The following is a 10,764-nucleotide window of genomic DNA, read 5'->3' on the forward strand; positions in this document are numbered from 1 at the left end:
AAAGAAATTTTAAAATCCTCTTAAAGTAGCTGCAAAGTGTGACCACCCCTTACACTCAAGTTAAAATAGAATATTAACAGCCTGTTTTCTCTCTGTAGTCAGTGGACCTTATCTATACTCTCCAACTCCACATTCCTCAAAGTTTATTACAGGCCCAGTGAGTTCCTGCTTACCTCCCTAGCACGGCTGCAGGGTCACAAGACCGATAAGTTTAGGTTGTAAGACATGTTTTCTCAAGATGTAAGAAATGTTAGCCAGGCGTGATGGCTCACACCTGTAATCCAGCACTTTGGGAGGCCGAGGTGGGCGGATCACGAGGTCAAGTGATTGAGACCATCCTGGCCAACATGGTGAAACCCCGTCTCTACTAAAATATAAAATTAGCTGGGCGTGGTGGTGCTTGTCTGTAGTCCCAGCCACTCGGGAGCCTGAGGCAGGAGAATCGCTTGAACCCGGGAGGCAGAGGCTGCAGTGAGCCAGGATCGTGCCCCTGCACTGTAGCCTGGTGACAGAGCGAGACTCCATCGCAAAAAAAAAAAAAAAGAAATGCTGTAGTACTTGATTACCTGCCTTTGTTTCTCGCTTCTGTAACTTGCTTCCCACCTCACGTAGTTCCTGCCTTAAGCTGGTTTAAAAGTAGGAAAAGCCCCTTTGTTCGGGGCTCAGACTTTCTGGACGTCTGTCCGGCTGAGCCGGTGATCAGCTTGGTAAACTCTCCCGAACCTTCTTCGGTCTCTCCAGTCCTCGTCCAGCAACACCAGGACCCTCTGGTCTCCCTCCCTGCAGCAGCAGCGCCTGCTTACACTTGACCAAATACTGTGCTCAACATTTAACACAGCTGGCATTTTTCTTCTTTCCTTTTTTTTTTTTTTTTTTGAGGCGGAGTCTCACTCTGTCATCAGGCTGGAGTGCAATGGCACGATCTCAGCTCACTGCAACCTCCACCTTCCGGGTTCAAGCGATTCTCCTGCCTCAGCCTCCCGAGTAGCTGGGATTACAGGCGCCCGCCACCACGCCCGGCTAATTTTTGTACTTTTAGTAGAGATGGGGTTTCACCATGTTGGCCGGGATGGTCCGGATCTCTTGACCTTGTGATCCGCCCGCCTCAGCCTCCCAAGGTGCTGGGATTCCAGGCGTGAGCCACTGCGCCCAGCCTGTGCTGAACATTTAACACAGCTGACATTTCATTTTTCCATTTTTTTTTTTGAGACAGGGTCTCACTGTGTTGTCCAGGCTGGAGTGCAGTGGTGCAATCAGGGTTCACAGCAGCCTCCACCTCCTGGGCTCAAGCGATCCTCCTGCCTCAGCCTCCCAAACTGCTGGGATTACAGGTGAGAGCTGCTACACAGAGTCAACGGGTAGATATCTCGCTCCCCACAATCTCACAGGCAAGGCCCCACAGTCAGCCTGAGGGTCAAATCCGACCCGCTGCCTGCTTTTGTAAATAAACCTTTATCGGGCCGGGCGTGGTGGCTCACGCCTGTAATCCCAGCACTTTGGGAGGCTGAGGCGGGTGGATCACCTGAGGTCGGGAGTTCAAGACCAGCCTGACCAACATGGAGAAATCCTGTCTCTACTAAAAATACAAAATTAGCCAGGCGTGGTGGCACATGCCTGTAATCCCAGCTACTCGCGAGGCTGAGGCAGGAGAATTGCTTGAACCTGGGAGGCGGAGGTTGCAGTGAGCCGAGATCGCACCATTGCACTCCAGCCTGTGCAAAAAGAGCGAAACTCCATCTCAAAACAAACAAACAAACAAACATAAATAATAAACCTTTATCGAAACGTAACCACGTCAGTCCACGGACGTGTGGCCTGTGGCAGCTTCAGACCGGAACCACAGAGCTGAATGTCAGGATGGAGGCCACCACGCAAAGCTGAAATGTTCACTCTCTGACCCCTTATGGAAGAAGGCTGTCAGCCCTGCTGCCGCCTCTGGGGTGGGTTCGATTCCTTGCCTCAGGGAGGAACCCGAGGACTTACTGCAGGCCACTTGTGTGCCGCTAGTGTGACTCGGACGCTCCTGTGGAGGGCACCAGGGAGTGGCCAGGGAGCACCGTGGCCAGCGTAGGGGCCACTGCAGGACCCTGGGTGGGCTGCGAACCCCTGGGCCTCACTCCCCCATCAGTCCCAGGCAGGCCTTATGCTAGTGGCCTGTTACTTCCTCTGGGACATATAGGGAAACTGAGGCTCAGGGCAGCCCCATGGTCTGGCCAAGGGTCCCAGAGAGGAAGTGGCCAACCTCAGGACTTATGCTTGTTCCTTCTGGGAGCTCAGCTTCATGGTGAGAAGGGCAGGTTTACATCGAGGCTCCAGCCTCCCTCTGGCGTGACCTGGGCACATGGTTTCACCTTTCTGTGGGCCACCTGTGGTAGATGCATGTGAGCCAGCATGCAGTAGGTGCTCAGTAAATGCAGGGTTGGTGTGCAGTAGGTGCTCAGTAATGCAGGGCTGGTGCACAATAGGTGCTCAGTGATGCTGGGCCAGCATGCAATAGGTGCTCAGTAAACGTGGGGTTGGTGTGCAGTGGGTGCTCAGTAATACAGGGCTGGTGTACAGTAGGTGCTCAGTGAATGCAGGGCCAGTACACAGTAGGTGCTCAGTAATGCTGGGGTGGTGTGCAGTGGGTGCTTAGTAAATGCTGGGCCAGCATGCAATAGGTGCTCAGTAAATGTGGGGCCGGTATGCAGTAGGTGCTCAGTAATGCAGGGTTAGTGCACAGTAGGTACTCAGTAATGCTGGGGTGGTATGTAGTGGGTGCCCAGTAAATGCAGGGCCAGCATGCAATAGGTGCTCAGTAAATCTGGGGCTGGTGTGCAGTAGATGTTCAGTAATACAGGATCGGCGTGCAATAGGTGCTCAGTAATGCAGGACTGGTGCACAGTAGGTGCTCAGTAATGCAGGGCCAGTACACAGTAGGTGCTCAGTAATGCCGGGCCAGCGTGCAATAGGTGCTCAGTAATGCAGGGCTGGTACACAGTAGGTGCTCAGTAATGCAGGGCCAGTACATAGTAGGTGCTCAGTAATGCTGGGCTGGTGTGCAGTAGGTGCTCAGTAATACAGGACCAGCGTGCAATAGGTGCTCAGTAATGCAGGGCTGGTACACAGTAGGTGCTCAGTAATGCAGGGCTGGTACACAGTAGGTGCTTAGTAATGCAGGGCCGGTGTGAAATAGGTGCTCAGTAATACTGGGCTGGTACACGGTAGGTGCTCAGTAATACAGGGCTGCTCCACGGTAGGTGCTCAGGAATGCAGGGCCAGTACACAGTAGGTGCTCAGTAATGCTAGGCTGGCATGAAATAGGTGCTCAGTAATGCAGGGCCGGTACATGGTAGGTGCTCAGTAATGCAGGGCCGGTACTCCATAGGTGTTCAGTAATGCTGGGCCGGTGCATGGTGGGTGCTCCGGAATGCTGGGCCGGTACACGGTGGGTGCTCAGTAATGCCGGGCTGGCGTGCAATAGGTGCTCAGTAATGCTGGGCCGGTACACGGTGGGTGTTCTGGAATGCAGGGCCGGTACACGGTGGGTGCTCATTAATGCTAGGCTGGTGGATGGTGCGTGCTTGGTGAACACGAGCCTCCCTGGTCATCACTGCTGCTCAGTTCAGGGCTTAGGGATGGATGTGCCATGCCAGCGAGCTCGAGGGTCAAAGCCCTGCTATGGAGGAGGAAACTGAGGCCCAGAGTCTGGAGGGCAGCGACCTGCAATTCAACTCTAGGCGCATCTGGCTATAGGCTCCTTTTCCCTCCCAAGTAGTAAAGGCCCCACTTGCTGGCCCTTAGAATCTGCTGAGTGCTTTTACCATCCATGAGGTCATCCCCAAAATGCAGCACAGCGGCCCGCGCTCCCATCACGCCTGACTGCACCACCGCGAGCCCGGCTGACACCTCCGCATGACACATCTCATCAGGATCTGCTGTGAGGTCGGGCAGGCTGCTGCCGCCTCCCAATCACACTCCAAACCTAGCGCCCTAAAAACAACAAGCATGTACTATTGTTACAGTGTCTCGGCGGTGGCCTTGCTGCGAGGCTCTGGCTTGGGGTCTCTCATGAGGTGGCCGTGGCCACAGTCCCCCCGGGCTGGACGCGAGGCGGCCCCCGCGCGGCTCTTGGCAGCAGCTGCAGGTGCTCCCTGGGAGCTGCGCAAGCGACCCCACTGCATGGCGGCTGCCCGGCTGAGCCAGCAACCCACACAGGAGGGAGGGGGACACCACGATGTCCTTCGTGACCCGCCTCGGAAGGCCACACTCCGTCCGTTGCTTCAGCAGTCCCGTTCCGGCTGTGCAGGGGGAGGGGGCGGCACCGGCACCAGGGCGTGAAACCTGGGAGCTGAGGCTCGCAGGGGCATTTCGAAGGCTCGCGAAGGTAGCGCTGCTCCGCGGATCCCTCTGCCACTTCTCCACCCGCCACTTCTCCACCCCACCAAGGGTGAGCCTCTGGGACTGAAATGCGCAAGGGGCGTGTCCCACTTTCAGCGGGAGTTTTAAGAGCCATCATGCTACTTCCCAGTCCACTTCTCTGTTGTCATGATTGCAGGTACATGTCAAGATCAGACAAGCCCGTGGTCGGGGGGTGCAGTGGCTCATGCTTGTGAGCCCAGCACTTTGGGAGGCTGAGGCGGGAGGACTGCTTGAGCCCAGGAGTTCGAAACCAGCCTGGGCAACATAGTGAGATCCCGTCTCTACACAAATTTAAACATCAGCCAGGTGTGCGTCTGTCCCGGGTATGTGGGAGGCTGAGGTGGGAGGATCCCTTGAGCCCACAAGGTCGAGGCTGCAGTGAGCTGGGATTACACCAATGGACTGCAGCCTGGGTGACAGAGCAAGACCCCAGCTCAAAAAAGAAAACTGGGCCAGGCGCGGTGGCTCATGCCTGTAATCCCAGCACTTTGGGAGGCCAAGGTAGGTGGATCACTTGAGGTCAGGAGTTCAAGACCAGCCTGGCCAACATGGTGAAACCCCGTCTCTACTAAAAATACAAAAAAAATTAGCCGGCATGGTGGCGGGCGCCTGCAATCCCAGCTACTCAGGAGGCTGAGGCAGGAGAATTGCTTGAACCTGGGAGGCAAAGGATGCAGTAAGCCGAGATCACACCACTGCACTCCAGGCTGGGCGGCAGAGCCAGACTCCATCTCAAAAAAATAAAAAACAAAAACCCAACCACTGGCCGTCCCCTGCAGAGGAAGCGAGAAGAGTTTTGGTTGTGTTGAAGCCACTGAGGTTTGGGGTTGTTGGTTCCTGTGGTGCCTGCAGCTTCTCCTGACTGACAGGTCTGTGGGCCAGGATTAGCCAGCTCCATCCACCACCACTTCTGCACGAATTCTCTCCTCTCTGGGGGCGGCAGCCCTCGTCCGGCTCCCCAGGCATCCACGCGGCCCCTCGGTGCGCAGGGCTCTGTGCCTGGCCCAGACCTGCCTCGGGTGTTCGTCTGCCCCTCCCAGCTGTGTGCGCTCTGCTTTTCTGCGCCTGACCTTGTGCATCTACGGAGTGGGGGTTCTTATGAGGACAGGAGAACAGGGCTGGAGCCAGGTGCTCAGGACGTGTGGGAGGCCCCACCTGCGCTTATTTCGGGCTGTAATTAGGGCTGCAGCTCTGCCACAGCTGCCTCCAGGGGCAGGAAGACACTCAAAAAGGTAATTACATCCTGGTGAGATCACAGCCATGATGACGGCAAGAGACGGGAAGGTGACAGCTGACTTCAAGGCAGCCGCACACCCGCCCCTCCTGGGCTCCCGGGCGGCTCCCAGCAGAATCACTGGGTGACGGAGGAGGAGGAGGAGGAAGGCAGCAAGCTCTGGGCTGGGAGGAGGCCGGGGCTGGAATGTCAGCTCTGCCTGTGACAGTGGCCTCTGGGCCTTGGTTTCCCTGATTACAAAATGGAGAGTGGGAGCCCAGCCAGGGCTCTGTCTGTGTCGGCTCCTACACAGAGTGGTTTCTAAGGCATGTGAGCATTTGTTAATACGGGAAAGATCCTATTTATGGAAAGTCTCCAGAAAGCCACACAGGAGCCCCTCCGCACTTTAGACTTCTGCTTCCCACTCTTGCCCCCAGCAGACGCCGGGTGGTAACTGGGACATCTGTGGTTGTCACGACTCGGGGAGCTCCTGGCGAGGAGTGGGTGGAGGCCAGGGACGCTGCTCAGGGCCCTGCAGTGCCCAGGACGGGCCCCCAGAGAACCCGTCGGGGGAACCCTGGTGCAGATCGGCCGGGGCTGTTTTCATGCACGTTTTCCCGGCCGTGACCTGCAGGGGGCAGTGCAGTCCTTGCTGCTACGATGAGCAACGTGGTGGCTCAGGAGGCCTCCGGGGCTGCACTCTGCAGCTTCTGACCCCAGCTCTGCCCGTGGTGGCCGTGTGGCCCTCAGCAAGTCAGGTAACGTCTGTGTTTGTGCTCCAGGGGGCCTTGGAGACGACCGGGAAGGTGGCAGGAGGGGGGCGCTGTGGCCCCATCACCAGCCCTGGTGGCCGGAGCTGGCCATTTCTCAAAAGAAGATGGTAGAGAGGATGTGGGATGACTTCTCCCCCAGTCTACCGTGGTGATGCTCTCAGGAGCCTTTGGGGGTCCACATGCTGGACTGAGGGAGACAAATCTGCCAAGCTCTGGGCTTCTCTTCCTGACCGGCCAGGTGACCTCAGGGGTTCCTGACAGTCCAAGGACGGAGGGGCAGCTTGGGGAGGACGGGAGCAGGCCTGGCTCTGCGAGCGCAGAATCAGATGCTGCCCAGGCCTGCGCACCTGTCTTCCACGTTCACCACTGGCTGTGTCTCTGGGGAGCCCAGGCGAGCCCAGGGCCGGGATGCATCTGCACCACCCTTGCCCTGGGTCCCTGCTATGAGAACTCTTCCAGACAACGGCTCCACTCCTGTCCTGGGGTGACTGGTGCCTGCCAAGCTCACGCCCATCCAGAACCTCAGACCGAGAGCTTATTTGGGACAGCAGATGTAGATGGTCGAGGTCATACTGAAGTAGGGTGGGGCCTAGTGGTGACATTATGAGGGAATACAGGACAGAGACACACAGGAGGCCACGTGACGACAGAGGTAGAGACTGCACCGATGCGGCCACAAGCCAAAGCCTGATGGCTGCCACTGGAAGCTGGGGAGGCAAGGAAAGCTCCTTCCCTGGAGCCTCTGGAGGGAGTGTGGGCCTCCTGACACCTCAATTTCAGACTTCTGCCCTCCAGAACTCTGAGAGAATAAACTTCTGTTGTTTTAAGCCACTAAGTTGGAGATAATTTGTTCCAGCAGCCCTCGGAAATTAATATAAATATCCTCATCTGCAGTGTCTATGGGGTGAGTGGCTTGTGCAGTAATCAACCTGAACAACCATATATGGTGGGCCTGCTGTTGACCCCTTTTCCTCCTTGGGAGATTCTCTTCCAGATGTCCGGGGAGGCCATCTTCCTCCTGCTCCCCCTTCACCTCTGGTCTCGCCTTCCTACCCTTTCTTGTGGGTTCTCTGGGCTGGGTGCCCTCAGAGTGTGGTTCTGAGCTCTTCTCATCTCTCCTGAAGCCTGCAGGACCCCTCCCAGTCCAGTCTCCTGTCCTGGCCCCATGTCTCAGTTGCAGACACTTCTGTTCACCTTCCCGTTTCTAGGCTCCTTCCAGCCTCTAACTTAATCCACAAGTGACTCTGGCAGCTTCTTCAAACCAAGGGCCTTCCATTGCAGTAAACGGCTCCACTGACCCTCTGGGCCTGCCGTTGCCTGCTCCCCTCCCACCCGGCCCCAGCAAATCCTCGGGCGGTGCCTTCAGAGCCACTGGGCCACTGGAGCAAGTCTGCTCCTTGTCCAGGTCCCCAACACCCTGCCACCCTTATCTGAGTATGATCTTGTACACCTGTGCACCGTGACCGTGGTGGGAGGGGACACTTCCCGTCTCTCTTCTCCCCACGAACTTCTCTGGGACTCTGGTGAGGGCTGCCATGGTGGGCGCTTATGCCCTGGTTATGAGGCTGAAAGGGCACCTTTGCTTGGCATCCTTCCTTGCCTGCTCTTCCCACCCGCTTCCTGGGTTCTCTTGGGTGCACTCCCTTATAAAATCACCAGTACACAAAATGCCTACCTCAGGCTCCGCTTCTGGGGACCCCCTCCAACAAAAAAAAGCAGCCCATCCATACCCAACGTTAACACATAGTCCTCAACCACCTTCCTGGGCTCAGAACTGGCCCCAGCCAGGGGACACCGCGCATAGGCACCTGCAGCCCCGCATGCTTCCGCCAGACTCCGCGGCCTTCCCGCCTCCCATGTGTCCCACACTCCGGCTCTAAATTTGCACCTGCTGGGCCTGTTCCCTGCAACCCCCCCGCCCTGCGCATCGCCAGGCTCTTCCAGGAATCCCCACTTGCCTGCTGGGAGCCTGTCCCCTAAGGTGGGGGCCCTGGGTGACTGGGCTGCTCTCTGTAAATAGCATGATTTTGAAAATCATGAACTGCAAGGTGAAACTCAGCACCTGCAAAAAGGCATCACAGACGCGAAGCCGGCCAGAAGGACTCGCGCCGCATGCAGCGCGCTGCCCAGCGCCGGACCCAAGCCCGGACCATCCAGCCCACCTTGTCCGGTCCATCCCGCCCAAAAAGGCACCTCAGACTACAACTCCCAGCACGCCCCGGGCCCCGAGCCGGCGCTGCGGGTAAGGAGCCGCGCGGGGCATGCTGGGAATTGAAGTCCGCCTCCGCCCCACCCGCCCAAGCCGGCCCGCTGCGCACCTCTGGGAGTGGTGGGCCAGGCGAAGGTGCCACAGTGCGCGGCCCAGGCGCTGCTGCTGCAGCAGGAGCTGGCCCGGGGGCTCCCCGGCGCCGCCATTTACAGGCGAGCGCAAGCCCATGTTCTCGAAGTAGTGGGCCAGGAAGGCGATCGGTTCCTCGGGCCGCGCCTCCAGCACCTTCAGCAGGGCCGCCCGTAGCATCTCCGTCACGCCGACCTGCCGCAGGAAGTCCTCCTCGCTCTCGGCCGCCCCCGCCGCCCGGGATACCGACTGGCGGCCGCTGTCCGTGAAACCAGCCGGTGGTGCTACCGCTGGCCGCCGCTTCTCCACTGCCGCCATCTTCGCTGAGGGCATCGGGACCGGAAGCACCGCCATATTCCACCGTGCGCTAGAGCCCCCAAGGCGGCCATCTTGATTAAGGGCAGAGGGCACCGGGATCCCGCTGGGAGACTTTGGGAAATGACAAGGGCACGCTGCCCCTTTCCCTGTGTCCTTATCGGCATTCTCTTTTCTCCTCCCTGTTTGTGTATGTTGATTGGCTCTCCTGTCTTTGGCCTGGATCCTGAATTTTGCCAGACTCCAAAATGGCTGCCTCGGAAGTGCTCCGTTTCTGGCACAAAGCCGGATTGCTTGCCATTTAGGTAGTGAGCGAGTCCTTTATTAGCCCGGTCTCCTAGCAACCAATCTCCCTGGTTACCAGAGGCCTGACGGAGCATGCGCGGGGTGGACCTGCCTAGGACTGCTGGACCCAGCTCCGCGCCCGGCCCCCAGACCCTTTTCTCATGTTCGTTTTGAGCCTTGGGGCTGGGGGTCGAGCTCCGCCGGGACTTCCGCCTGACCCAGTCTCCGTCTGAGTACGCAGCTCTCCGCGTGGGAGAAGCCCCCTCCCCAGCTCCGCTGCAGCCGCGCTGAGCCCCTAGTGGCGGCCACCCGGGCGAGCATCCCAGGCTGTTACCCTCCTGACCGCCAGAGGGAGCGTTCTGACACCGCCGCCTCCAGAGCTCTAAACTCTCCCATGGCTCCCCAGTACCCCCAGGCTGTCACCTCCAGCCCTTGCTGACCCCGCTTCCAGCCGCCCTCCCGCCCCTCCCAACCCTCCTCAGCCCCCGGTCACCTCAAAACACAGCCTCCTGCATAAGCTGCCTTTCCGTGTGTTTCCCCAGGCGACCTCTATATATCTTCCCTCACTTCTCCCACTGCTTTCAGGGAGTCCTGGTTAAGCTTCTTGCCAGGGAGACCACTAAGCCCTCGCATTTTCCCACCCCCAGAGAGCTTGCTGGGTGCTGTCCCTGTCCCTCAGGGCCGTTGCCCTGGGCAGGGGGTAATGAGAGCTGTTTGGGGAGGGGGGAGCGTTCCACCATCCTCCGACCACAGGAGTCTCTGGCGGGCAGACCAAATGCCCTTTGTCAAACGTAAAGTAGAGGTTCCTCTTCATACTATACTTTCTTCCCCATCTAATTAGGAATAAATAGTAACTTCTCTTGGAAGCAAAATGTATTCAAATATCAGATATCAAATATCTGCTAACATTCTTCACTATCTGCTGGCTGTACTAAATCAATGTACTTTATGTTCTCAGTTGCCACAATGTAGCCTAAATATCTGCCCTGGCATGCTTATCCTGGTCGGAGCGGGCATTAGGTCACAGCCTGTTCCTCTTCCTTATATGAAGGTGTTTTTACCTTTCTCAGCATTCCACAAGTGACTTCTTCCTTCCTTTGTTCTCCTCTGCCTTTGCCTCTTTTACAAACTTCTAAGTCGCTGGCCAATCGGAACAAATACGGAAGGTGAGGTTCTGTTCCAGCCAACAGAAACTGGACACAGAAGTAGGGTGGACGCGTCAGGTTAGAAATGACCCTGTCTCCTTTGTTCGGTGTACTCTTGTGGCAAAACTGCTGGTGAGTGCACCCTTTCTGCAGAAAGTAAAAGAATGGCCTTGCTGAGGAAATTAAATTTATGTTCAAGTGCTATTTCTTTACGGCACCGGGAACAAGCATTCCTGACACTTTATTCTCCAGCCCTGGACTGTGGGATGAGGGAGATGGAGCCGTCAGGGTGGG

The 10,764-nt window shown here is 57.4% G+C and overlaps 1 protein-coding gene across 2 annotated transcripts; it reads right to left on the reverse strand.

Annotated features, from left to right (window-relative positions):
* Nucleotides 1-3,306: 3,306 nt before the first annotated feature.
* TPGS1 (tubulin polyglutamylase complex subunit 1) lies at nt 3,307-10,541 on the reverse strand. Of its 2 annotated transcripts, none has more exons than XM_017875366.1 (2): nt 8,706-10,541; nt 3,307-3,500 (listed from the first exon to the last, which is right to left on the reverse strand). In XM_017875366.1, exons 1-2 carry the CDS (start codon nt 9,077-9,079, stop codon nt 3,308-3,310), a joined length of 567 nt encoding a protein of 188 aa, XP_017730855.1. In that variant the 5' UTR covers nt 9,080-10,541; the 3' UTR covers nt 3,307. The 2 variants fall into 2 exon arrangements, with proteins under 2 accessions (XP_017730855.1, XP_017730856.1); XM_017875367.1 differs by lacking the exon at nt 3,307-3,500 and adding an exon at nt 3,507-3,972 and having other exon boundaries at nt 8,706-10,537.
* Nucleotides 10,542-10,764: the final 223 nt, after the last annotated feature.

The sequence above is a fragment of the Rhinopithecus bieti genome, unplaced genomic scaffold (assembly GCF_001698545.2).
Source record: "Rhinopithecus bieti isolate Rb0 unplaced genomic scaffold, ASM169854v2 scaffold_10175, whole genome shotgun sequence".
In the NCBI taxonomy this organism is placed as follows: domain Eukaryota; kingdom Metazoa; phylum Chordata; class Mammalia; order Primates; family Cercopithecidae; genus Rhinopithecus; species Rhinopithecus bieti.

What these genes read in the sequence shown, in the direction of transcription:
- TPGS1 (XM_017875366.1), bottom strand. Translation starts at nt 9,079, where the DNA reads ATGGCGGTGCTTCCGGTCCCGATGCCCTCAGCGAAGATGGCGGCAGTG. An exon ending in CTGGCCCACCACTCCCAGAG is followed by an intron (nt 3,501 to 8,705) that starts GTGCGCAGCGGG and finishes CCTGCATTCCAG; the next exon opens with AACACCCACCGTGTACCGGC.